The sequence below is a fragment of the Eulemur rufifrons genome, chromosome 2 (assembly GCF_041146395.1).
Source record: "Eulemur rufifrons isolate Redbay chromosome 2, OSU_ERuf_1, whole genome shotgun sequence".
Classification (NCBI taxonomy): domain Eukaryota; kingdom Metazoa; phylum Chordata; class Mammalia; order Primates; family Lemuridae; genus Eulemur; species Eulemur rufifrons.
The window spans coordinates 125947052-125973265 of record NC_090984.1 but is presented as its reverse complement, the minus strand read 5'-3'; the positions used below and the strand labels follow the sequence as shown (position 1 = coordinate 125973265).

The following is a 26214-nucleotide window of genomic DNA, read 5'->3' as shown; positions in this document are numbered from 1 at the left end:
CTCGAGGCCTCGGGCAGGGTGGGCTCAGGACAGGTGTGCCGGCAGCCCCCGCGGGGCACCACTCCCTGCCAGCCTGAGGTGCCCCTTGCCCGGGACAGCTGCAGCCCCTGTGGGCCGTTTGCCAGCCAAGTTGTGAGACTTGCTCCCCCCAGCTGTGCCCACTGCTCATTTCTAAGCCTGGCTCAGACCCCCCCAGGCAGCCAGAGCTGGAGCAAGCAAAGGGGTCCTGTGTCCCCAGGGCCTGCCTGCCCTTGGGACAGAGCTCCTGGCCAGGACCTGGGGACACCTCACAGCCCACGTCTTTTCCACAAAAGAAGGGACTTGGCAGAGGAGGGAGGGTGCCCACGGCCAGTGCTGGGAGCAGGACCCTGTGCCGGGGGAGGGGACGGGCGCTCAGGCAGGTGCGGGGGTGCTGGGCTCTTCACCAAGCTGCCCGGGCTGACCCAGCCCCCCAGGGTTGGAAAAGGCCCGAGTTGAGGTTCCAGTCTTTGTCAGGGACCTGGTCTCCCAGCCCCCAGCTGAGACACTACAGATAAGTTCTCGGGCAGTGGGGACACTTGGGTGGGGGGCAGACTGTAGACCACAGCTGGCTGGGAGAGGGGAGACGGAGCCTACACAGTCCTGGCTCGTCACCCTGCGGGGCCCCACAGCAAGCATGCAGGGGAGGCCAGGACGCCCCTTTATCTCTGTCTCCTGGGAGGGAGCAGAAGTGGTTTCTATTTTAATTCCCTGCCTGAGATTTCCACGTTTCAGGGTGCCTGGGAGGGGCCGGGGGAGCAGAAGGCAGAGTCAGGGAGGAGGGCGGAGACCACACCCCCCTGGGCAGCCTGGGCTGACCCCACTCCTGGCCAGCTGATGGCAGCTGAGGGTGGTCCCCAGGGCCCCTCCCCTCTGGTGGCCGGCCAGGCCAACACCTGTCCCTAGGCCTGCAAGGGCGGGTTTGGGGCCCAGGCCGAGGTAGGATTTCTGAGAAGGGACTTGCTGAAATCTGAGCAAATTCTCACTGTGGAAACCGCACACCTGCTGGGCTGCCCGAGACTCAAGCAGAGGTGTCCAGACAGCTGGGGAGGGCTCTGCCAGGGCCAGGAGGGGGCCTGGACCGACCGCCTGGCGCGAGGGCAGAGTCGTGGCCGTGGGTGCCCAGGGCAGGGCCAGCCCCTGCCGTGTGAGAGGCAGCCCTCGGCCCTGCCCACCCCCTGCCGCTCCCCGTGGAAGGGCAGTGGGCCAGGCCCCGTGGGGCAGGTCTGTGGGACAGAGGCCAGGGCTCGCGGAGGCCGTGGGGCTCCCAAGACACTCACCACGCTGCCCGGGGGCCGAGGGAGCAGCTCTGGGCCGCCGGGCGCTGCCCAGCCCTTCCAGGCCTGGCGCCTGGTCCCGGGCTGCCCGAGGGCTGAAGACGGGGAGAGCTGCTGACGACAAAAGACACAGGGAAGGGGCAGTTGGCTTTTTTCTTTTTATGAGATTTTTTTCTTTGTTTTTGTTTAATATGAAAATTACTTGAAAAGACAAGGGGCCGACCCCGCCGGGCAGCTCGATCCTAACATTCCAGGTGTAAGTTACAGAGCTCAAGTTCATCTACAAAAAAAGTAATAAAAATAAAATTTAAAATGGCACCTTCAACAGAACACAACAAAACCTTAGGGCCCGGCCTCCGGGCGAGAGGCCCTGCAGCTCAGGGGCACGAGGCGGCCCCTCTTCTCGCTCCAGCCAAAAAGTAAACACAAAGCTAAAAACAACTCCTCGGCATTCTCGGAATAAGTTAGACCGCACTTCTTCTTCCTCTCCTGACGTGTCCACCGAAGGAGCAGTTTCTCTGCAAGTGAGGGCGGGAGGTGGGGCTCTACCAAACTGAGGAGGGCGGGCAGCGGTCAGGTGGGGAGGGGCCGCCCGGGCTGGCGGAGGCGGGCGGCCCGCGGCAGGGCAGCAGCCCCTAGTCCTCGATGACGATGGGCTCGTCGTTGACGGGCGCCGGCGGGGGCGGCCGCAGTGGCAGGGCCTGGCTCTGGCGCAGGGCGATGGGCTTGTAGGGCCGGCGGGCAGCGCGCTTGGTTTCCGAGGACGAGAGCAGCTTGCGGATCTTCCTGTGAGCGGAAGAGCAGGCGGTGAGGCCGGGCAAGGCCAGGACGCCGCGGGGCCTGTCGCCACCCCGCGGGCCCCCACCTGGTCTCCTCGGTGGCCATGTAGAACACGTCATCCGGGGCGTCGATCCAGTTCATCCGCCGCCGCTTGACGGGGGGCAGGGAGCCCCCCCGGATCAGGCGCACTTTGGTGGGGTACGACTTCCCGTTGAGCAGCAGGTTGCGGCTTGGTCCCTGTGGTGGGGAGCAGGCGTGCCTCCTGGGCAGCCGGCCGGGGCCATCCCCCCATAACCCGCACCCACCTGGGAGGGGCCTGGCTGACCCTGGCTGCCACCCAGCGCACCACACGGAGTCCCCGCCCTGGCCAGGGACAGCCTCTGAGGGCTTCCCGGGGCCGGACAGCCGCCTGGCACACGGCGAGCCCGTGTCCTGTAGCCGGCCGCCCTTACCATGTGCCTCGTCTGTCCGTGGTTTGCCAGACCTGCGGAGAGAGGAGGGAAGATGAGCCCGGGGAGGGGCGCGTCCTGCACCCACCCACATCGCCCACAGACGGGGCGGAGCCAAGAGGCAGGGACCTCCTGGGCCACCCCGAGGGGCCTGGGGACATGGGCCTCAGCTCCTCTTGGTCCCAGCCCAGGCCCACAGCTCCGGCCAACAGAAGGCGCATCAGCGGGGGCTGCGGGCAGACGGCCTGGGGGGTCTCAGATCTGATATCCGCTCCCCGCACGCAGCCCGCCCCTCACTCCCTCGGCTGCGGACACAGGAAGCCTGGTTTGCACAGGAACCGGGCAACGCCTGCTGCGGCCCCGGCGAGACCCTCTGCAGGGCACGGCCCCGCTGACGGGCACTGCTAGAGCCCAGGGCGCCAGGAGTCTTCCCAAGGGCTGAGCTGCCCTCGCTGACCCAGCCAGGGGTCTGGAGCCACAGTCCCCTGCCGGTGCCTCAAGTCACGGCCCACAGCACCACCCCAGCCCCAGCGCCCTGCCGCGTGCTCGGGGGAACCCAAGGCCTCTGACCTCTGCCGGCATCGCTGGGGCCGGGCCAGGCTCCTGGTCACCCCCACCCAGGCCCACCCCGGGCCGTCACGGCCTCCCGTGCCCGCCCGTGATGTGAGCGTGAGCGCGAGCGTGGGTGAGTGGCAGGTGGTCCCGGGAAGGCCCGGCCCCCGGAGAGGACAGGACACGGCACCTCAGCTCAGCTGGCTGCCCGGCCTGTGGCACCACAGCACCCTGCCCGTCCCCACGGTGCTGCTCAGCCACAGAGCCACAGCCTGTGTCCGAAGGAGCGCGGGGAGCCTGTCCAGCCCCCCGCCCCCAGGGCACTCCCGGGTGGCTGACCGCCCCAGCCTGCGCAGCCCTGCCAGGCAGGACGGAGAGCAGCGCCCAGCTGCCCGGTCTGCAGTGCCCCCAAGCAGGGACAGCCACCAGCCTCTGGGCACCCGCTGGGACCCCAGGCCCGGGGATGGCCACTGGCACGAGGGCTACTTACCCAAGTAAGTGCCTACCAAAGCGGCAGGTTGGCGGAGGGAAGAAAACACACACTTTAGAGTTAGAGCGAGTGGCGGCACCCGCCAGCGGCCCGGAGGTCGCGGGACGCAGCGGCAGCCTGCACAGGGGCAGCAGGGTGAGGCAGTGCTGGGGGCCGCGCCCGCCCGGGCAGACTCCCGCCCTCCGTGCCGACGCCCGGGCCCCTCCATCCGGCCGGCCCCTCACGGCCGGGGCGCTGCGGTGCTCCCCTGAGGGAGGGGCCTGCAGCGGGACCCCCCTTGGGGACTGCACGTGGGACTCAAGTATGTGCCTTTTGGAAATTGGCGGGCAACAGGTGGACTTGTACCTAACTTGCTTGACAGCTTTTTACAAAACAAAACCAAAAGCTCAAAGCTGTTTGCTGACACGAACTCCCCACTGTTCCCTTAGATCTGACCGTCCCCCAGGTGCCCTGCCCCAGGGGTGCCCCGGGAGTGGCCGGCCACGGCCGCACTGTCCAGACCAGGCGGCCACAGGGGGCGCCCAACACAAGGATGGGGCCCGGCGAGACGGAGCCCCACTGAGGGGCTGCACAGGTGGGGGGGGCTGCTGCCAGGTCGCTACGCTCCTGAGCGGCTCAGACTGCCGTGGGCCCCACGGGGATGCGCCTGCTGGGGGGCCCCGCGGCCCGCGAGGCTTCCCCAGGCAGCCGTGACAGGGACTGTCCTGAGGGGCCGAGGCTCGGCTGGACGGCCACTGCCTGCTGCCACCTCCTGGGTCCCCCTGCCCGGCCACCACCTCGGCCGGCACCCTGAGAGCCAGTCCTGACAGCCTGCGGAGGGGTCTGGGCCCGTCCACCTGTCAGGCCAGCACCCCACGCACCCATTCACCTGGGCCCTGCACACCTGCCCTCCCCACACCGACGCCGCCCGGCTCGGTCCTATCTGCTCGTCCCCCAGGGGGCCGGGGTCCCGCAGCCCCTACTCCAACCACTGCCGGGCGCCTGAGCCCGTCCTCGGACAGAGGGTGCCAAGCCTTTGCGCAAGCTCAGTCCCCGTGGCCCCTGCAGACACCCTCGACCCGTCCCCACCGTCCCCACCCAGCGGGGCGCACGGGAAGATGGCAGGCACAGCGCGGGCGGCCCCGAGAGCCAGGCAGACGGCATGCGGGCAGTCACAGCGCAGCGGCACAGCGCGGGCGGGTGGCGGGCACCAGGGCCAGACGTGCAAGGACAGTCCACTGACCGGGCGCCAGGCCGGAGGGGCCGAGGGCCAGGTTCCCCGGGCTCGTGGGTTCCTCGCCAAGCGACAAGTGAAGTCGGGAGGAGCGTGGGGGACTGGGCCGAGGCCCGGGCTCAGGTGGACTGGCCAGGGACGTGCCCTGTGCCGCCGCCGCGAGGCCGACACACTCAGCAGCAAGCACACACAGGCACCGCGACGGGGGTCGGCCGCAGCGCCCAGGCCAGCGGCTGCCCCAGGCCTTACCCCTACTGGGCATCAAGAGGCGCTTCTTCATGTTGCCTGGCAGCGCCCACGGGACAGGAGAGAGAGGAGAGAAAACAGCATCAACAGGCGCAGCCGCGCTGCGCTGGGGCCTCGCGGGCCCCAGGACCGGCGGAGACCCCGCTCGGCCTCCCCACCAGGGCGGGCGCCGCAGGCCCGGACTCACCGTCCACCCCGTTGTGCTGCTCGTAGCTCCGCTTGCCCAGGATGGTGGGGGAGCCGTTGTTGATGACGGGGGCTGCCTTGGCGGGGGTCAGGCCGCTGAGCACGCTGGACACGCTCTTCACGGGGTCGGGCTTTGGGGGGCGGGGGTGGGTCTCTGTGGGAGCAGCACAGGGGGTCTGGGTCAGCTCCGCCCAGCAGGGCGGCAGGAGGGAGGGTGGGGAGCACACCGAGGGTCCCCGGACACCCCGGTGACGGCAGCCCCACGCTGACGGGGCTGGAAGGGGCTGGGCGAGCCCTCGGCCGCGGGCCCACCACAGGCGGCACGTCCAGGCCAGCCCTGCACCCCTGGCAGAGTCCCGGCCCCTCCCGCCAGGCCAGCGGCCTGCAGGACCCCGACGCAGGCCCCAGGCACCACAGACCCCAACTCAGCCTCCCCGTCCGGGCCACTGGGCTGAGGGCAAGCCCTGGCACCCGGCCACCTCCACCCACAGGACGAGTGTGAGGCCGGCCGCGGGGCCCAAGACCCTAAACAGGGAGCAGTGCCACAGCCACTTGTGTCTGTGCAGCACACACTTAGCTCATGGCTCTGGAATGTTCTTCCCAGAAGGAAAGTCATCCCCATGTCACGAGCCCATCCGAGCCCAGCACAGGGTGAGGCTCCCCACCCCAAATGTCTGGCCCAACCCCTGCAACAAACTGCTTCTGGCTGGGCCAGGGGTGCCAGCTGGGGTTCTCAGGTGTCCCCAGACCCTGGAAGGAAGGAGGACCCCGCTGCTGAGGCTGCCGGCCAGGTGTGCACCCCACCCGGCCGGGGCTCTGCAAAGGCCTGGTGCTGCCTTCGTGCGGGGGCTGAGCCCAGGGGGAGCCTCTCTGCGGGCAGCAGGTGACCACCCTGCCTGGTGGCCTTGCGGGCAGGGGCACACCCAGCCCAAACCCGTGGCCACAGAGAGGCCGGCAGGGGAGCCGTCGGGCATGCCTCGGGGAGGCCAGGCCCTGCAGGAGGCGGGGATGCGGCCTGGGCCCATGGTCGGCTGGGGCCTGGCGTGGCGCGAGGTGTGTCCCAGCGGGCAGCCCTAGGGCCCCGGCTGGAGGGGCCCCGGCTGGAGGGGCCCCGGCTGGAGGGGGCGTGGCCGCCAGCATGCAGCCGCCTGGCCGCTTACCGAGGTACCGCAGCACGGCGTCCAGTGGCTTGCGCACCGCCTGCCTCGGCACCAGCGGGCTCTGGGAAGCTCCGGGCAGCCGGGCTGTGCCTGCAAGGGGCCACGTGGTGTGAGGGCACCGCCTGCTCCGACGGGCGCTCTCACCCCGGGGAGGGGACGGGGAGCGCGGGCCCCGCCCCACTGCAGGGCCAGTCCCGGGGGGCCGGGCACTCACACTCGGCCTTGATGGCTGCGCTGTTGATGGGCATGTAGGGGTGCCGGGCGGCGTGCCACGGGCGCAGGATCTCGCGGCACAGGCGCCGGGCGATCCTGGTCAGCTTGGTGGTGTGCAGGTAGAAGGCCTGCCTCGTCTTCATGGCAAACTTGGGGCTCCCGCTGCTCCGGGCTGGGATGCCGTGGGGACTCTGCAAAAGGGGGCGCACCGCCCCGACACAGCGCCATGACCGGGGGCCGGGGACCCGGGAGGCCCCACGCGGCCGGCGGGGCGGGCGCCGCCCACTTACCATGTTATTGCGGTTTGGTCCTGGCCTCTCTCCATCTAACCGGGTTGGCATTTTCAAGCCACCATATTTCTTCCAATATGTCCAACAAGATGCGCAGAGACGACACTGCATGTTAGGGGGACCCCAAGAATACCACTGGTAAGACTGTGTGGCTACGGACAACAAAGTTGGAAATAGACGGATTCTTAAGCAGAACCAGCGACGTCAGAGTATTCCACAGCGTCCCTGCCCCCCAGCCGGGCCCGGGGCAGGAGGGGGTCCCTGGTCCCCTGCCCCAGGGACACCCGCACCCCCCAAGAGGCTCCCCACCCACGCCCCACTGCCGGCACGGCCCCCGTCATCGGCAGGCCCCCCCCAGCCTGGGCCCGACGGGACCCTTGGGGACAACGCGGAGCACCGCGGCACGCAGCCGGGCGTCCCAGCGCCCTGCCCGCCCAGGGCACTTACTGTAACAGCTCTCGCAGGCCCGGCCGGCCCCGGGGCTCTGGCCTGGTGCCCCCGTGCCGTTCACCACGCCGGCCTTGACGTTGTTGACGCTGATCTGGTTTGGATTTGGCTTATTACTGAAAGCGCGAAAGGAGGGAAGGAGGAAGTCACAGGGCACGAAGCCTCGAAGGCCCCTGTGTCTGCACAGCACACAGCTCTGCCGGGCGGCCCTTGTCCAGATGACGTCCCCGCAGCCCTCGGCCCCACCAGGGGCCTGGCCTCCTCCCCCAGGTTCCTGGAGGTGGGCCCCACCGAGGCTCAGGTGGGCGTCCGGGCCCCCAGCCCAGCCCAGAGCCCAGCTCAGGGGGCTCACTCGCCTGGGTGCTGATGCCCCCACCAGCCAGGGGCCTGGGACGCACCGAGACAGCCCCCCAAGGGTGCCCGACGCCCCAGCCTCAGAGCCAGCCCCGCCCCGCCCCCCGCCGGCCCCAGGGACCACGAGGACAGCTGCCGGGGACACACTTACTAGTTGGGAATATAGACTTGCTTCAACTTGCTCTCAGCTTCAGCTGCCTTCAAGCGTTTCTTAAGACAACAGAGGATCAGAGAGGTCAGCAGGTGGGGCCCAGGGGGGCTCAAGAACCCCCCCAGTACCACAGCCTGCACCCCTCTGTCCCAGGGCCCGACCCCAGAGGGCGCCACGCAGCGGGACAGGGCCTACCTGCTGCACGTATCTGTCGGTGGTCTTCCACATGTAGTAGTACTCGATGATGCTGGTGAGCGACTTCCACGGGAGCTGGGAGGGAGACACGTGTCACTTGGGGCAGGGACGCGGCTGCGGCCCAGATGGGCGACGGGGGAAGGGGGAGGGGGGAGGGGTGCGGCGGTGCTGGGGCGTCACGGCGGGGCCCCCTCAGCAGGGGTGGGGGCAGCCGAGAGAGATGCAGGGAGAGGAGCTGCCACAGGTCAGGGCTGGGCCCGGGGTCCTAGGGCAGGTGGCACTGCCCACCTGGCACTCCAGCGGTCACTTCTTTTTATGTTTTTAATTTAAAAAGTTCTATTTTTTTTAGAGACACACAGGGTCTTGCTGTGTGGCCCAGGCTGGGGTGCGGTGGCGTCATCACAGCTCACTGCAGCCTCCACCTCCGGGGCTCCAGCGTCCTCCTGTCCCAGCCTCCCGAGTGCCTGGCCACACACCAGCCACCGTGTCGAGCTGCACTTGACCTTGGTCTTCACTCCAGGCTTCTCAGAACACGTCTCTGGGTGAAACCACTTAGCTTCGCGGCTGCCTTTCGCTCTCGCGTTCCCCGTCGTTCCTGTAATACTTGGCCCACTGCTCTTCCTCCTGTGCCCCAGGCACCGAGCGCCGCGGCTGCAGCCCCAGGGTTCCAAGTTTGCGGCGCTTTCGCCGGGACTACTCGCCAGTGGGCTGCTGCCAGGTCCCCGCGTTCCACCTCCAGCTACTAGAATGTCGTCTTCTAATTGCTAAGGTCTTGAGTTTTCCAAGCCTACGCCATGGTTAGAGAATCCCACCTGCAAAGTTTCTGCTCCTCTGGCATTTCCTGACTACGTAACCAATTTTCTGCAGACACGTGCGGCAACGTGGATTCCGTGGCACGGACCACCTGAGAGCCCTGTCTCACCAAGGGTGGAATCTGGATGGTTCCTGTGCTTGGTCCACTTGGGCAGCCGGGACCCTGCTCCCTGGGCCGTGGCCCCGCAGCCGCTCGACTCTGGTGGGCGGTGGCAATGGTGTCACTGGTGGGGGTGGGCGGTGGGGGTGGTGTCGCTGGTGGCGGTGGGCCGTGGCGGTGGGCAGTGGGCAGTGGCGGTGGCGGTGGGCGGTGGGGGTGGCGGTTGGCGGTGGCGGTGGTGTCGCCGGTGGCGGTGGGCGGTGGGGGTGGTGTTGCCGGTGGCGGTGGGGGTGGGCGGTGGGGGTGGTGTCGCCGGTGGCGGTGGGCGGTGGGGGTGGCGGTGGCGGTGGGCGGTGGGGGTGGTGTTGCCGGTGGCGGTGGGCGCTCAGCACTGGTGCGTCTCCTCCCCCACGGCCGCGCCGCAGCCTCCCCCTTCTCGGTTCTGGAGTCTGAGGCGCTGTTCCCAGCCCACGTCCTCTGGCTCTATCTGTCTCTCGCCTGAGGAGGTTTCTCAGGTTGTTCAGCCAAGTGAGAGACACATCTGCCTGGCCGAGGCCGCTGGCTCTGCAGCTGGTCAGGAGCTCGGCCATCGCGCCTGCCCGGCACCCTGTCCCCTCGGCTCAGCACAGCCCACCGAAAGCCATCTCCCCCAGCAGACGCTTCCCCTGGACGTAGCGCCTCAGTGGGTCCCCCGGCTGCCCATCTGCCAGGCCTGGGCCATTCTGTGCGCTGTCCTCGCTCCAGGCTGGTCCTTGCTCACTTCTCCGGCCCTCTGGCCGCTTCTCCAGGCTCCGCTGCACTGACCTGGGCTGTTACTGTTTTGATGACGCCCTGCTCACGTGATGGCTACGCTGCTCTGTCCCGGCCCCTCAGAGGACCAGGGTCAGGCCACCCCGCTCCCTGCACGTGGCCACGCGCCTCTCTGCCGTGGTGGTGAGGATGCTCTTCTTTCAAACAAGTGTAAAGCATTTTGGGAGGATTTGCGGGGGGCGGGCGGGGGGGGGCAGGAAGGCCCTGCAGGTTCTCTAGGCCAGAACTGCCCAGGGACATCCCCCAAGGACACCCCCCAAGAACACCCCACAGGGACGTGTACGCAGCCCAGCTTAGTTGAAAAAACAAAGACAAGCACAGGGGCCACCGTGGCAACAGGAGGCTGCCAGGCGTGTGTGAGACCCTCGTCCTCGCCACGGCGGCAGCGCACACAGCCCCCTCGCCCAGGCCCTGGCGCCCCCACGCCTGTCTGCTCAGCACACGGCGGCCGTTAGCCACAACGCTGGCAAGAAACGCCGTGGCCTCTGGGGCTGAGCCGCAGGACGGGAGGGTGGCGGGAGGCCAGGGCCGGCCGTGGGGCACACGCAGCTCCACGTGGGGGCCGGGGCTGCAGGGCGGGCCCCCCAAGAGGAGAGTGGGGCCCAGCCAGCCCCTCCCGTGCCCCGGCCACGCTACTCACAAAGTCTTGCTGAATGTCTGTGAAATCCTTCCCGTATTTTTCCAGGGCTTCCTCGAAGAGGTTGGCCTCTGACGCAGACCACTCCTCCATCTCGTCCCGGCACAGCACCGGCCCGCCCTGCGGCACCAGGGCCGAGATGGCCTTGGAGATGTCGTAGATGTTCCTGTGCAGCGTGTCCATGGCGTGGAACTGCAGCGGGACAGCAGAGGTGCCCGTGGTTACTGCCACCCAGGCCCCGAGGAGGCTCTTCCTGCAGCTGGTCGAGGCCCCCACTCCCTCAGTGCCTCAGGTGACGCCCTGGGCTGCCCAGGTCCCTGGCAGCACCCCGCTCCCCACACCCTTGGGACCCGTGGCTGAGCCTCGGGCGACCGGCAGAGGCCAGGGTCCAGGCAGGACGGGCACCTCCCCAGGGTCCCGCATGTGTGGGGCGGGTGTGGGCCCAGGCGGAGGGAAGGGGGGCACGGCTGCCCCTAGGCCCCAGCCGTCCCGCCCCCGGCAGCCACTCACCAGGGTGATGTCCCGGGAGGCGGCGGCAGCGCTCATGTGCAGACTGGGCTGGCGGACAGAGCTGCTGCAGTCCAGGGCCCGCGCAAAGGTGCCCACAGAGCTGGGGACAAGGAGACGCGCTGACGGCCGGAGCCAGCCAGGACGCGGGCAGGGCTGGGAGGAGCAGAGAGGCCACGGGCACCGGAGGGAGGCCTCGCAGGCCTGAACTCCGTGTGCTCTCTCGTCCCCGGGCACAGAACGTGCAGAATGGCCCAGCGTGACTTTACGAATGCTCCGAAGCTCGTGTGTCTGAGCGTGTAGCGGCCACTGCGGGGTCAGGAACCCTGAGCTCCCCCTGCTCTCCCCCAGGCTTCTTTCTGCCCCCTGAGCTGCTCGCAGGAAAAGCAGACGGGCCCTCGCCGACGGCGGCCCTGGGCCGTGGCCGCCTCCTTCCTCCCCAGCAGCCCCGCCCGTCTCCAGCCAGCCTGGGCAGGCCAGGGCTCGAGAAAACACTGTCCCGTCCCGGCCTGGCCTTGCCAGCCCCAGCCCACAGGCAGCAGCCCCAGCGGGCCAACTCCACCCTCAGGGAAGCGGAAGCACCTGGGCCGGACCCTCCCGAGACTCTCTGGGAACTCGGGGTCCCAGGGAGGGCCTGTGGGCTCCACATCCCCAACGCCCACTGCAGGGTGAGGCGAGCAGGGCCGGGGCCCCCGGTGGGGTCCTGCCCTGGGGGGCAGGCAGCACCACGGCCATCCCCGGCCCGGGCACTCACCGGGCCACCACCAGGAACTGGTCGATCTGCTTGTCGATGAGCGGGTTGTGCGCCTCCCACACCTTGGTCTCCAGCTTGGCCTGGTCCCGGCCGTCCTCCTCGCCTGCAGGCAGGAGTGAGGGCTGCTGAGAGCCACCGTGGCTTCCCGCAAGCCCCTTCTGAGCGGGTGCCCCAGGGCGAGGGCCGCAGCCCTCTCCTACCCGGGTGCCGGGGGCTGCCGGGACGGAGGGAGGGACGGGCTGCGAGAGCCACGGAGGCAAGGCCCGGGGGAGGCCGCAACGCACGCTCACGCTCATGCTCACGCACACGCGTGCTCGCACGGAGCCCCAGGGCACGCTGGGCACCCAAGGGGGGAACACGTCGCCCCCCTCCAAGGCTGGGGGGCCGTGGTGTGGGGAGGGGCGGCGTGGAGACGGCAGGTCAGGCCCGACCCACCGCCCGCGTGGGCTCTGCACTCGGCTGGGACCACAGGCTAAGGAAGATGCATCTGTAAGTTTTAATCGCGCTTTTTATGTTGAGACGCCGAAGAGTGACGAGCCACTGTACGAAGTCACAGAGGCCCATGGACCCGCCCTCCCCACCCCCAGGGAAGGTCCCGTGTCACGTCCCACGTCAAGACCCCCATCACAGAGCGCACACCCGCTCGCAGGGACCCTCTGGCACCGAGGCCCCACGCTGGCCCGCCTGTCCCCCCAGGTCAGGCCCCGGGCACAGCCAGAGCCTCACCTGCCAGCCTGCCCGTCCCCGACCTGTGGGGAGCTGGGGGGTGACAGGACAGCCCCCACAGGACGCTGGCGAGAACGTGGCCACGGCCTGCCATGGGCAGGGGCCGCCAGGGCTCCTGATGGGGCAGCCTTTGCTCCAGAGAACAAACAGTGGGGCCAGGAAGAGCCCTCGGCGTGGCCAGGCCCGACCCTGGGAAACCGCGGAGGACGCTCCTGTGGTCGCCCCGGCCGACTCCCCGGCCGAGGCCACGTCCACAATTCAGCGCCGGGATCAAGTGTCACGTTATCACATCTCCGCAAGACGCCGTCAGCTCCCCTCAGCCCTGGGCAGGGACAGGTCTCCCGACCGGGGACTCTCTCCCTCTAGGCGCACGCGGTGAGCTCCCGGGGCCGGGCGGGGCCGACGTCCCCAGAAGACATCCGTCCCTCACCGCAGGGAACCACTCTGGGCCTCCGAGGGCCGGGCGCCCTCGGCCGCGTGTCAGAGGTCAGGCCTCGTGGCCTCTGGGAGGCAGCGCCCAGCCAGGTTCCGGGGTCCGGGAGAGACCCTGCGCGAGACGCACACAGACCCAGGGGGAGCCGGGCGGCCGGAGGCCTGTCTCTGTGCCACGGTGGGGTTTCCCACGTCGTGGGTGGTCTCCTTCCCGTGTGGACACTGCCCTGAGACGCCCACCCTGGGCCCGGGTGCTCCGGGAAGCTGGGGTCCAACTCCTCGCATTCCGGGGTCTGAGGGCCACAGTGCCACCCCAGCAACTGCCAGGCCCAGAGACGGGAGCTGAGTCGGCCCTCGGTGCCCCAGCCTGTCCCTCACTACTGCCTGGGACAGTCGTGTTCCCTCTGGAATGCCACATGCAGTAAAGGCAGGCGTGCTGTTTTGTGTCACTAAAAAGGGACACGTGTTACAGGAGGTGGGGAAGGCTCTGGAAGCCACATGACTCTCTCTGCCTCCCACCAGACGGTGAGGTCACGGGGGTGGCCCAGGCACCAGGAGGTGGCAGCCGCGGGGAGGGGCAGGGCTGCTCCCGCACGGCCCCCGCTCTCCAAGTCAGACCCGGGGCTTTGCCCGACTTCAGGCTCCTTCTTCCGCCCGCACGGATTCCAGCCAGCAGAGCTCCAGGTGACGTCCTTTCACCTTCCAGGCCACCGTTTCCCTGGTCCCCACCGTGATGCAAGTTCCCGTGGGTTTCCCAGCCGTGGCTGTGCTACTTCCGACTGGATGTCGCGGCCACCAGGCCCTTCCCCCTCGGCTGGGCCGGGAAGGCAGACGCCCTCCAGGCCGGGGACTCGGGCGTCCCCCCCGCCCCGCACAGCATCTTCAAGGCCACCAGCCCGGTCACTGGAGCCTCGGAGCAGGTGTTCTCAGCCTCACAGGGACGCTGCCGCTGGTCCCCAGGGTGCCGTGCAGGACAGGCACTGCGCTGGCGGGAAGGGGCCGCCCGGCTCTGGTGTGACAGAGTGAGTGTGTCCAGGACGCCCCCGGGAGTGACAGACGGCCAGGGAGGGGGTCTCCGTATGCGGGGCCAGCCCACCGCTCAGCAAGTGCGGCCCCACCGCACCGCGCCTCTCAGCCTCAACCGCAGAAACCAAACCCGGGGGGCAGCCGAGCAACAAGCCACGCAGGACAAGCAGGTGGGGCCGCAGGGGACGAAGGACGCACGCAGGCCAGAGCCTGGCTTCAGAGCGGGGACACAGAACGGCGGCTCTGGACGGGCAGGTCGGACCCTCGTAGCGAGGACTCAGAGGAAAACACAGGGCACGAGATGCCCGGCAGTGACGCCAGAGAGGGAACCGCGTGTGACGTGAGGAACTCGAGGGAGGGGGAGGGCCACCCGAGGGGCCACTTCTGGCCACATGTGCCCAGCCGAGTCCAGGAGGGAGGAGCGGAGGGAAGGCCGGGCCTGAGGTTCCCGTGCCTGCGGGCGCCAAGCCCTGAGGGGACCGAGGGGACACAGCCCTGATGGGACCGAGGGCACACAGCATGGCCACCTTCTGGGAGCCCATTGGGACGCACTGACCCCTGAGGAGCGAACCAGGGAGGGGGACCCCCGAAGGCCCAGCGCACGCTCTGGCCAGGGCTGGCCCGCTGCTAACAGAGGTGGTGTCACCACTGTGGTCCACCTGGGAGACGAGGCCCCCGGGGTTGGGCAGCCAGCAGAGGGGCCCAGCTCCAGAGCCCCGGAGCTCACCCCGAGGACGTCCCAGGGAGACAGGGGAGAAGCCAAACCCAGCTGGACGTTTGGACGGAGCCCAGGAGGTTCCATGCGCCACGGCCGGACTGGTCGTCTGCGGAGACCAGCACAGCCAACCCCAAGGGGACGCAGAGCGAGGCCAGGACGATGCCCCAGAGGGACACAGAGACCTCAGTGCGCCAGTTGTGCGGCTGAGCCCCCACGGGACCCCCAGTTAAAAGCTCAGGATTATTTTAACACCACGTGGCGACACGGCCATGTGGGACGACGGGAAGGAAGGAGATGGAGACGGGCCGTGAGCTCAGCAGGTGGCATCTACTGGCAAGGGGGAGCGGACACAGTCTCCAGGACCGGAGCCCCCGGGGCCAGCTGCAGAGCCGGGAGCAGCTGTCGGTGAGGACCTGGGCCCAGAGCTCGCCCGCGGGCAGCGGGCAACCGCATAGGCCCCTCCATTCACAGCTGACCCCCGTTTTGGCCCAAGGGTCCAAAAACAGACCAGGACAGTGGCCCCGTCAGGACGCCTGCCCAGAGAGGCGGGCCCAGGCCCCCTGGAACCCCCAGGTGCCGGAGGAAGGCTCTGACCCTCAGCAAGCCTCGGCGGCACGCCCTCTCATGTGACCAAAAAGAAGAGACACGAGACGCCGTGGACACAGTCCCAGCACCGCCCTGACATGCAGGTGGCACCCACGGAGAAGGGACTCTCAGAGCGACGGGGCGTCGTTTCCATCTCCCAGAACCTGGAGTCCCAGCTCAGCCACGTAACCAGCACCGAGGCCGAGACGCCGAGGCCCTGCCGGACCCTCGAGGGCAGAGCCGACAGCTGCCCGCCCGCCTCGTGGCGCGGCCCAGCGGGGCTGCGGGCCCTCCCGCCCGAGCGTCAGGAGGGCGGGTCTTCGGGCTGGGAACAAAGGTGGCACAGCGAGCCGCCCGGTGCCAGGCTGCTGAGGGCCGGGAGGAGGGGAGGTCCCCGGGCCCCGCGCCGCGGCCACACCCACTGCCCCTCACCCCTCGCTGGTCTTGAGGGACGGACACCCACAGGCAAAACCCCCCAAAACACCAGAGGATCCCTCCAAAGAAAACTTTCGGGGACAAAAGATCGTTAAAACGTACTGGAAAGCAACTATCAAAAGGACACAGTCTCAGCACGCCAGGGACAGCCAATCGGCACGTTCTGCTCCAAGGTTCTGGGGGGTCCCCGGGACCCCGACTTCCAAAGCCTCGGCCATGCCTGCCGGGAGGGGGGCCCTGCAAGGGGCAGGCGGAGGCGCCAGGGCGCGGCTGCCACCGGCTCACAGAGGCACAGGCACAGCACACCCAGTGCCGCCAAGGAGCCAGGACGGCGCCCCCGGCTGCCTCAGTGCCCCCACCGCCTACCTTCTTTCAGCAGGTCGGTGATGTCCGCCTGGTACCGGTTTCCTACGCGGATCTCGCCTTTGTCCGCCAGGAGGGTCTTCTGCTGCGGGTCGTAGACTAGAGAGTAGAAGAAGAAATCCTGGAAAACACCACGCAAGGCGGAGGCGTCAGCACGTCAGTCAGCACGCGCCCTCGGGGGGCCGCGGGGAGCCCTGAGTCCGGGGGGCAGGGGGGAGGGGCCTGGGGGAAAAAAAACAGACGCCCACAGCCGGGGGTCTCGGGGCCCCTGCCGGCGACTCTGCAGCGGAGGCTGTGGCCACAGGAGGAGAGAGGTACAAAGGCCGAGGGCGAGAAAAGACCCCCGTGTTACTGGAAGGGACGCCCGGAAACAGCAAGGGGCCGACGGTCCAGCCCAGTGAGACCCCATCTGGGTCGGCGGTTCCCACACACAAACCCAGCGCTCCTTGCAGCATGACAACTGGACGTCTGCTTTATAAAACAGTGTTTAAGAGCAAGGAAGACTACGAGGCCCTACGGCACAAATCTGCCACACTCTGGCCACAGTCCTGGGCGTGTGGACACGTCACGGGACACGTCAACACACGGACGGTCACAGAATGTTCTGGACGCAACACCACAGAGCAGCTGACAAGGGCACTGGGCGTGGCCCTCCCGACCACGGGCCTCGCGTGGCACTCGTGTGACCGGGCCCTTCCGGGCCTTCCCCACCCAGGTCCTGGGCAGCTGCGGAGCCGGCGTTCGTGGCCTGCGACCATCCTGCAGCCCTGGCCGAGAGCGCTCGGCGACAGGCGTGGGGGCTCACGCCTGCTCCCCCTTCATCTTCCTCGACTCGATTCGGTTTTCCCAGAAAACCTCGTTCCAGGTCCCTGCCCCGCTGACAACCACCTGTTGCCTTTTCCTTCCACAGCCCCCCCGCAACGCCGCACGTCAGGCCGCCCCCCGCGGCGGATGCCTCGTCCCCCCGGGAAGGACGGGCCGTCCAGGGCGAGCCCCGGCCTGGGCACCCACAGGACCCGGCTCTCCCCCAAATTCCTTCATCACGTTCAGATTCCGCCACCGTTTCTTTAAGTTAGTGAAAACCACGCGGTCTGTGTTTCGTCCGGGTGGCGCGCGGGCCACGGCCCGGGCCGGCCTGGTTCCACCGTGTGCTGCTGCTGCTGACTTGGTTTACCCGTCCCCAGAGTCTGCCTGGCAGGACCTCGTCAGCGAGGACCATGCGAGGCGGGAACAGGCGCAGGGCCCCGGCCAGGCCCTTTTGCGCACTCGCCCCACCCGCTAAGTGCTGTCCCCACCGGGCGCCATCTGCGCGGGACTGAGAGCGGGAAAGGCCGCGAGCGCCAGGAGGGCGTCGGGTCACCCACACCCTGCACCACTTAGAGCCGCTAAGTGTACGGTGAGCATGGAAGACTGCTCGGGCCACCTGCAGACAAGCACCGTCCCGAGCAAGTGTCCGCCCGGCCGACTCCAGCCGGGAACGCACAGCGCTGACGGCCTTTCTGCTCACATTGGCCTCTGTGCCCACGGGCAGCACGGCCTTCTCCGTGGCTCTGCCTGACCCGCAGATGGCACCCTCACGACCCGGTGGAACCGGCCTGGCCTCCGGGGAAGCAGGTCCCGCCTGGGCCCTGCCGCGCTGTGCCTCGTGCCCGGCAGGCGCCATAACCTCCCTGCACCCCGCCTGCTCCCCCGAACGCCGTCTCCCCAGGCCGCCTGGCCCCGACCAGAGCCCGGTCCTCGCTGGACCCCAATTCCCACGCCGGCCGCCTGCTTCAGGCCTTGAGGCAGCAGCAAGCTCATCCCCTCAGGGCTGGGCAGGGCTGTGGGGCTGAGCTGGGGACACCTGTGGCCCGGCCACGGCAGAGAGAGGGGCGCCAGCTCCCTGGATGTGCACAGGGGGGACTCCGGACACGGTGGGAGTGGGGGCTCGGGCCACGGTTCCAACCCCTGCCAGGGCCCAGGTCTTCCCGTAAACCAGGACAAGTCCTCTACGTAACTGGCTGCTCCAGACGCTCTGACCTGCCTGGCCCCAAGCCCCACCTTCCCTCCAGCCACTTCTTCCGGACACTCAGCACCGCGCCCTGGGGCCGTCCTGCTCCCCGGGGGCACGGGGCAGCGTCTGGGGACGGTTTTGGCTGCCAGGACCTGGGGAGGGCATCTGGCGGGTGGCACCCCACAGTGTACAGGGCAGCACTGGGGGTCCCCTTGGACCACGGACAGAAGTGGCCACCGGGGACTCCATCCACTCCTGCAGGGACCCAGGTGGCCCCCGCACCCCTCCCCCGCCCTGTCCTCCCCCCGTCGGTCATCCAGGAGCAAGTGGCCCCCAGGGCAGGCGGTGGACGCTCGAGGAGCCCACGCTCCTCAGGATCGGGACTCGGGTGGCAGCGCACGAGAGGACACTCGGCAGGGACGCTCAGGACGCCAACCCCACTTCCCTCCGACTGGCCAGCGACGGGGGCCCCGGGCCTGGCTGCAGAGCCCAGGCGGGCCGGGCCTCACCTCCCGCTCCAGGTAGGACTTGAGCGACTCGGTCTCGTTGAGCAGAGTGACGCTGCACTTGCCCCTGGAAGAGAAGGACCAGCAGGCTGGAGGGGAGAGGGCAGCCCGGCGGGGCCCTGGGCGGGGAGCAGCGGCTACCTGATGTGGGTGGCGGGCAGGGACTCCAGCTGCCGGGACAGGAACAGCTCCCGGTGCCGCAGCTGGTGCTTGAGCTTCTCGGGCAGGTCCACCATTTCCGGGTTCTCCATTTCCTCTTCGATTTCCCCTGAAGGACGAGGAGGCCCCAGGTCAGCAGGGCCCTGCGGACGCACAGCCCCCGGACGGAGGCCCCACGCCGGCCCTGCGCCTGCCCACCCCCCGCCACCGGGCTCATGCCGCTGACCCCGGTGTCCCCCGGGCAGCCGACCACGGCCCTGGCCGGGCCCCGCAGGTGCTCCGGCACCAACGTGCCCTCACGCCCAGGCGCCCTGAAGGCCCGGGACCCCCACAGGGCGTCAGGGCAGGAAGAGAAGGGAGGACAGTGTCCAGGATTGGCCTTGGAAGCAGCAGGCAAGAGAGCAAGAGGGGAAACCGAGGCACAGCTACCATGTGCCCAGGACCGGAGGGCGAGGGGCAGACGCCCTCTGTGCAGGTGCCCCGTCCCCCAGGCCCCACGGCCAGATGCCCACACAGCCCACCGCAGACCTCCCTGCACCGGCAGGGCGCCCCTCGGGGCCAGGCCACAGCCAAGGCTGGGACGCAGGGACGCAGGGACGCAGGGAGCGGGCATGCGGGCGGCCCGCCCGGCCCCGGGACAGACAGGTGGGCGCCTTACCTTCCTCGCCGTTGTCGGCCCCCGGTCCGGCCTTATAGCAGACTGACAGGGCTATAGAACAGACAGAGCCCACGGCAGGGTTAGCGCCGGCGCGGGAGGCTTGCCCCTGCCCAGGGCCCGGGCCGAGGGCGGCGTGGCCAGGGGCCCGGCAGCCGTGGGGGCCACAGGCCTCCCGCCACCCACCTGGTGCCCACACCTCCGAGGGCAGAGCCAGACGGCCTGGCCCCCACGGGCCCGCCCCCCAGGGGGCCCACCGCCGCCCCCTCCAAGGGTCAGGAGCGAGACCCTCCTCAGCTGCCCCCGCCTGTGCTAAAGAGCCAAATGCCCCCCGGCCTATCCCAGGCCCCAGAAGTGGGGGTGTGGAGTGGGGTCCCCACTGTCCCCATGATGCCCAGCGCCGGCCGCCCGTGGGACACCCCAGCCCCCGCCCCGCCCACCATCTGCCGCTCTCTGCTGCCCCCCTGTGGTGGCTGTGGGAAGTGCTGGCACCTCGGCCGGGGGCGGGGGGCGGGGGGGTGGTGCCCAGACGCCCACAGCTGAGACTGAGGCCAGGGTGCTGCGGCGCCCAGTGGGCCCAGGAGCCTGCACACCTGCCCTGCGAGCCCCCTGCCCACGGAGCAGGGAGGGGCCGTCCAGGGCCTCGGGTCCCAGGTGACATTCCTCCCCAGCCTGGACAGAAGCCCACAGTGGCTCTGAGACCCCCCCACCTTGCCAGTACCCTGATCAATAGCGGCGAGGAGAGGCCCAAGAACAGGGCTCTGGAGTGTGGCCTATCACAGCCTCAGGGCCCCCAGGACACCCCTCAACAGGGGCACAGCCGGGCGCGGTGGCTCACGCCTGTAATCCCAGCACTCTGGGAGGCCGAAGTGGTGGATCGCTCGAGCTCAGCAGTTCGAGACCAGCCTGAGCAAGAGCGAGACCCCCGTCTCTACTAAAAATAAAAAGAAATTAGCTGGACAACTAAAAATATAAAGAAAAAATTAGCCGGGTATGGTGGCGCATGCCTGTAGTCCCAGCTACTCGGGAGGCTGAGGCAGGAGGATCGCTTAAGCCCAGGAGTTTGAGGTTGCTGTGAGCGAGGCTGACGCCATGGCACTCACTCTAGCCCGGGCAACACAGAGAGACTCTGTCTCAAAAAAAAAAGAAAAAAGAAAAAAGAAAAGAAACCAGGAAGGGACAGCAGGGCAGCCCCTCACCCCTCACGCTCCAAAGCCCCCCAGTGGGACCCTCAGGAACGGCTCAGGGCCGGGGCAGGCTGTGCCCAACACCCCCCCTGCAAGCTCCTGAACCCCCACGCTGCGCCCTGAGGGTGCCAGGGGCGGTCACCTCTGCCTGTCACTCGAACCCTCAGGAGGACGGCCCTACGGGGCCAGGCCACAGCCCCACCGAAGGCAGCACCCAGGGACGAGCATCTGTGCCGCAGCGGCTGCCGTGCGGCCCCCCTGGGGGTCCTTGCACCTCTCCCCAGTGTGGGGCTCGGGGACAGCCGGGCCCCCCTCCCCCAGCTCGGTGAGCTCCCAGACGAACAGGAGACACTCGGGGACAGACAGCCCGTGGGACGGGCGTGGACCCTGCAGGGGTCCCTCCAAGATGGAGCAGCTGGGCCGGGCCAGGGTCTGAGCCCCTCTGGGGCCGGCAGACCTCGTCACCCACGACGTCACCCACAACGTCTGCTCCCTGCAGCTGGCCTCAGCTCACAGCGACCGCACAGAGGGGCTGCCCGGACAGCTATCCAGGGAGTGAGGCCCAAGGTGGCTCTGCCAGGCACCTCGGGGGCCGCATGTGGGCTGGGATGCCACCGTCTGCCTGTCCTGCCAGTTCCAAGGAGGCCCCTCTGGGAAACCCGCGCCTCTGACACCCGCAGTGGCGTCAGGCTGGGGTCCCTCCTGGAGCCGTCTTGGTGGCCCTAGGTGCCCAGGGACGGGGACCGCAGTCACTCTGCGCTGCTCATGGACACGCCCGGCTCCATGGTGACACGCACTTCCCTGGGCCACGGGAACAGCAGGGCTGCGCTGCGGCCACCCAGCCAGCCAGCAGTCCCCACAGCACCCCAGGACAGAGCAGAACGGCCCCCGATGTGGTGGAGGAGCCGCCCCTGCCGCAGACGTGCTGGCACCTGCGGGGCCACACCAGTGCTGAGCCACCAGGCCCTCCAGACACGCTGCTCGTGCACCCGCGACCCCCATCTCTGCTCCTTGGCACCTGGAGGCTGCAGCGTCTGGGCTGGGGGGTCCAGGCGGTGCCCAGCGCCAGCGATCCCTCCTCGGGGCAGGTGATCAGGGCCCGACTGTCCCACGGAGCCAGGGAGGCTGTGGCAACTGGCTGCTCCCTCTGGGCCAGCCCCGCGCCCACAGCCTGTGGGGCTGCCGGGGCTCACCCCACCCGTGCCGGGGCCCGCTGCACTGACCCCCGGGCAGCTCCCGCCCGTGTCCACCGGGGCACTGAGGACAGGGTCCGCGCCGTGCGACGGGGGAGGGGAGGCGCGCCCACACCCACCCTCCTTCCCAGAGCAACCGCCTGGGCCCCAACCCCCAGCAGAAGCTGACGGAGCATGGGGGTCCCGCAGGGAGCCCCACCCAGGGTGGCGGGGGGGGGGGGGGACACCACAGCGAGTCCCTAACGCCCCAGAGGCAGGGAGGAGGCCTGGCTGCGGTCCTGCCCTCACCCGCAGCACCCGGGGCGGCGAACAGTGCCAGGGGCCTTCCAGCACCGCCACGGGGGGCCCGGACCCCCGCCCACTGGGAGCTGGGGCTGCAGCCCACCCGGTGACAAGGAGACACCGGGGACGGCTCCTAATAGACTCACGGAAAGTGACGTTCCCAGTCAGGCCCAGGGGGCCTCACGGGCTGGGGGGTCTCACCTGGGTGACGGGGTACAAGTGGCAGCGAGGAACTTGCCGCGCGTCTGCTGTGCCCCCGCCCCCCGCCCCCCAGGAGCCCTTTGGCGGGAGGGACCCAGTGTGGCTGCGTCATGGCGCCGGCGTGCCCGGCCGGCCTGGCAGCCCTGGTGAGTCAGGGCCTCCCCGGCGCCCCAGCCTGTGCCGCTCCCAAACCAGCAGCGGCCCCGGGGCCGGGCGGCCCTGGCTCACCCGCCACGTGGGGGCTCCCAGTGCTCGGGCACCTGCTCCAGAGTCAGCCGGGCCCAGCCACGACCGCGAGGGCGCGATTCCTCGGTCCGGGAGCCCCACCCCTGCGAGCCCCCCCAGGGCAGGCTCAGGTCTGAACTGTACAGAGGCGGGCAGGGACCGGGCTTTCTGAGACGCTGCTCGGTGACACCAGCACCGTCGCTGCAGGTCCGGGCAGCAGCTGCAGCCTCCTGGCCTGGGCAGCACCGCCCCCTCCCGACACGTCAGGGGGACGGTCCCGCCAGATCTGAGAAGCCTCCAAGTGATCATAAAAGAAACACAAGAACCTTCCACCAACAACCTACACCCAGCCGGCCCCACAAGCACACGCAGGATGTCGGAGAGAGGCAGACCCACTTCCTCCAGAGGGGCCGTCGAGACCCCAAGGGACGCGGTGGAGAGATTTCATCTACCCTGGCCCGTGGGGAAGGGAGGCCAGAGCCCTGCACGGGCCCCACCGCGATTCGGCAGGTGCACAGACCCGCGGCGGCTGCGGAGGAGAGGACGGAGCAGGCAGGCGGAAGGTGGCCCAGTGAGGCCAGGACCCCGAGAGCGAGCCCGGGGGGTGGCAGGACCCGCCAGCCCCGCACCCCCACCCTCCCCGCCAGGAGGCCACCGGGCACCGGGACTCACTTGCGTGCTTGTCGGCCAGGGCGATGAGGGTGCTGGAGATGTCCCGCCGCCGGTAGAAGCACACCACCTTGGCCTCCACGTTCCCGTTGGCCGTCTGCAACGCAAGGCACAGGCCCCTGAGAGACACAGCACCGGCCGCGCGGCTCCCCGGGGGGCTCCAGACCGGCCGCGGCCGTCCCCGCCCTGGCCCCATCTGAGGACCCCGGGAGCAGCCACGTCCCCTGTCGGGACTCCAGCAACAGGCACGTCACAAAGGGACCCAGTCCCAGAGCACGGCAAAGGCCCCGGGGCGGGGGCTGGGAGGACCCAGGGAGGGGATACACGGGAGGGACCTCAACCCACATCTCGACCCTCCCTCTCCTCTCGACCCCTGGTCCCTGTGGGCACCACCTGAGAACCCCAGAGAATGTGTCCCCACCAAGCCGGCACGGTCCTGGTCAGCTCCTCCAGGCATGGCAGGCGCCACCCTGGCCGGGGGCCACAGCCGGGGCCTGCAGGGTCTCCTCCCGGCCAGCCCCTGCCTGCTCAGCGCCGGTCCTCGGGACGGCTCTCTGGCCGTGGAGCTCTCTGCCCTGGGCCAGGTGGCGGAGCTGACCCTGCCCCTCTGCACCCGGCGGTGAGCCGTGGAGGACAGCCACGGGTGCAGCCCTGACTCGGATCAGCATCAGAAACAGAGAAGAGCCCAGGTGGGACCTGGAGCCCAAACCCCAGGTGCTCGAACTTCAACTCTGTGGACCCTCCGAGTCGGCTGAGCTGCAAACGCCCGCGCGGCAGGACTGGAGTGAGAGGCTGCCAGGGAACTCGCTGGGGTTCACACACAATCCTCAGCAGGGCGAGGACCGTGCAGACCGCAGGCCAGTCGTCGCGGAACTGCTCGGCGCGCTGCCAACTGTCGCAGGAAGCAGAGGGCCTGGTCCCGGCGCAGCCCAGCCCGGGCGGGGCCCGCCCCACAGCGCCACGTCCCCCACCGTGCACAGCCGCGTGGGCGCCGCGCTGAGCCACGGCCCCAGGCCACTTTCTTCATCCCGCTGGTCAGGGTGCTCCTGGGCCCCCCGACATGGCCCCCCATTACGGGATTAAAAAGCATTCATTCTTTTTTTTGAGACAGAGTCTCTCTGTTGCCCAGGCTAGAGTGAGTGCCGTGGCGTCAGCCTAGCTCACAGCAACCTCAGACTCCTGCGCTCAAGCGATCCTCCTGCCTCAGCCTCCCGACTAGCTGGGACTACAGGCATGCGCCACCAAGCCCGGCTAATTTCTTTCTATTTTTTTGGTAGAGACGGGGTCTCGCTCTTGCTCAGGCTGGTCTCGAACTCCTGAGCTCAAATGATCCACCCGCCTCGGCCTCCCAGAGTGCTAGGATTACAGGCGTGAGCCACCGCGCCCGGCCAGCATTAATACTTAAATGCAGACGGTATCACCGTGATCCCGGGGGGTCTGGAGCGTCCAGGCGGGCCAGGAAACTTAAGGGCACACAGCGACAGCTGCCCGCCCGGGGAAGCCACCTGGCTGCTCCCGGATTTCCGGTATTTCTGCGCAGCAGGCCGACCGCAGGCGCTGGCCCGACTGCTTCCAGCCTGTCGCTGCAGACGGGGCCTCTCCGCCCGCACACGCCACCCACCCTCGCCACACCGCAACTGCGATCCAGTCACTTCAGTGCTTGCGTCACGACTGTGGACAAGGCAGAGGTGACAGAGCTGACGCCGCCACGTCCTTGCTCTGCTGCCTGTGTGGCTGTCGCCTGAGGCCAACCACCACCATCGCCGGTTCTCCCACGACGCTCGGCAGCAGAGCCCCTGAGGAGCAGCAGACGGCACCGGCCCACGCGTCCTCCTGGGCGTCCCAGGGCCCTGGCCCTCCCTCCCAGCACGGCCGCCACGACCTTCCTGCAAAGGCGCCGAAACCTCGCCGTCCACCTTCCGCGCCCGGCCTTCCCGCCTGCGACGGGGCCGCTGAGAAGGCACGTCCGGCGGGAGCCCCGGGCCTCGGCTCGAGACCCGCTTTTTCTCGAGGAACATTTCACCATCCATGTTCTAAACTGTAAAATATGCCTCGAGGGGCCACTTTCCTCAGTTCTGGGATGTTGCATATTCCGTCTACTTTCCCAGAGCACCTTCGACTTCACCACCTGGTCCTCTCGTCCGCTCTCCACCTCCTTCCTCTCATCCTGCGTTTCGGGCACGTCACCTGCCCTGGGGGCGTCATGCCGTCCTGCGGTTCCCTCCTGCTCCCGGCTCCACTCTCTCCTAACAGCCCTCCCCGGACATCCCGCGATTCCTGCCGCCGGAGCTCTCCGACAGCAGGAAAGCTGTGTGCACGGCTGCCACGCCCGGTGACGCCGCCGGGGCTCTGTGTTCTGGGGAGCCCCGGGGCTCCGGCTGCCGCAGAGAAGCTCTCAACGCCTTTCTGGGCCTGAGAAGCTTGAACGTAAGAGAGGCAGGTGGCCCCCCAGAAGAGCTTGGGCCAGGCACCGGGCCCACTCTCCTTGTCCCCAAGCTGGTGACCAAAGCTCTGGAGAAAGGCTCTGGGTGAGCACAGCTGGGGCAGCACCGGCCTGAGGGACCCGCCGGGCCAGAGCCACAGGCCGTCCTGGTGCCAGGCTGGGCCGAGGTGCCCGAGGCAGCCCACCACCCTGCCCCACTGCGCCCCAGCTGATCCCAGGGCTCCCAAGTCACTGCGGCCACCAGGCCCGGGGGCCAGGGAAGCAGCGTCTCGCAGGTACACCAAGGTGCCCCCAGGCCACACGGGTGGCGCCGGCAGCTGGAGGTGGCGAGGGAGCGGCGGCAGGGCGAGGTCTCTGGGGCACACGGGGACCTGTGAATGCCGGGCACCACCCCCTTGCTCTGCTGGGCCTGTGTCCACAGTGGGGGTGGGCCCGCCTCCGCCCCCCACTTCGCAGCCCCCAGGAGAGGCGGGGCCACCCGGGCGCAGAGCAGAGATCGCAGGGCCAGGCCTGGCGCACACGTGTCCACGCGCCGCGCTCCAGCCTCAGCTCACAGGCACGACCAGAGGCCCCACCCGGGACCGGCGGCAGCTGTGGCTTGCGGTGGAGGGGCTGCCCAGTGCCGCGGGGGACAGGCTGCGTTCGCCCCCCGGCCTCACAGGCATCGGGAGCCGACGGGAGGGGGCGGGGAGGCCGGGGCAGGTGCGGGTGGGGGGGGCGGCCCCCACGCCAGGCCCAGCCCGCTGGCCGCCCCCTGCACTGCTGCCTCGGTCT

General features: G+C 69.1%; 1 protein-coding gene across 4 annotated transcripts in view; it reads right to left on the bottom strand.

The window, feature by feature from the left end:
* Positions 1-1450: 1450 nt before the first annotated feature.
* The window catches only part of MTA1 (metastasis associated 1), a 43529-nt gene continuing 18765 nt past the window's right edge, over positions 1451-26214 (bottom strand). The window contains exons 3-21 of one of the 4 annotated variants that reach the window (XM_069490903.1): positions 23001-23094; positions 19244-19294; positions 18568-18694; positions 18430-18493; positions 15931-16048; positions 11643-11745; positions 10892-10991; positions 10385-10573; positions 8022-8096; positions 7827-7885; positions 7322-7437; positions 6875-7026; positions 6586-6775; positions 6372-6461; positions 5213-5365; positions 5029-5064; positions 2528-2559; positions 2161-2312; positions 1451-2081 (exon numbers count right to left, since the gene is read on the bottom strand). In XM_069490903.1, coding sequence (XP_069347004.1) covers positions 1931-2081; positions 2161-2312; positions 2528-2559; positions 5029-5064; positions 5213-5365; positions 6372-6461; positions 6586-6775; positions 6875-7026; positions 7322-7437; positions 7827-7885; positions 8022-8096; positions 10385-10573; positions 10892-10991; positions 11643-11745; positions 15931-16048; positions 18430-18493; positions 18568-18694; positions 19244-19294; positions 23001-23094 — 2052 coding nt within the window. In that variant the 3' untranslated portion in view covers positions 1451-1930. Of the gene's footprint in view, positions 2082-2160; positions 2313-2527; positions 2560-5028; positions 5065-5212; positions 5366-6371; positions 6462-6585; positions 6776-6874; positions 7027-7321; positions 7438-7826; positions 7886-8021; positions 8097-10384; positions 10574-10891; positions 10992-11642; positions 11746-15930; positions 16049-18429; positions 18494-18567; positions 18695-19243; positions 19295-23000; positions 23095-26214 lie in introns of those variants that run through there. The other 3 variants (XM_069490910.1, XM_069490918.1, XM_069490926.1) reach the window with 3 other exon arrangements.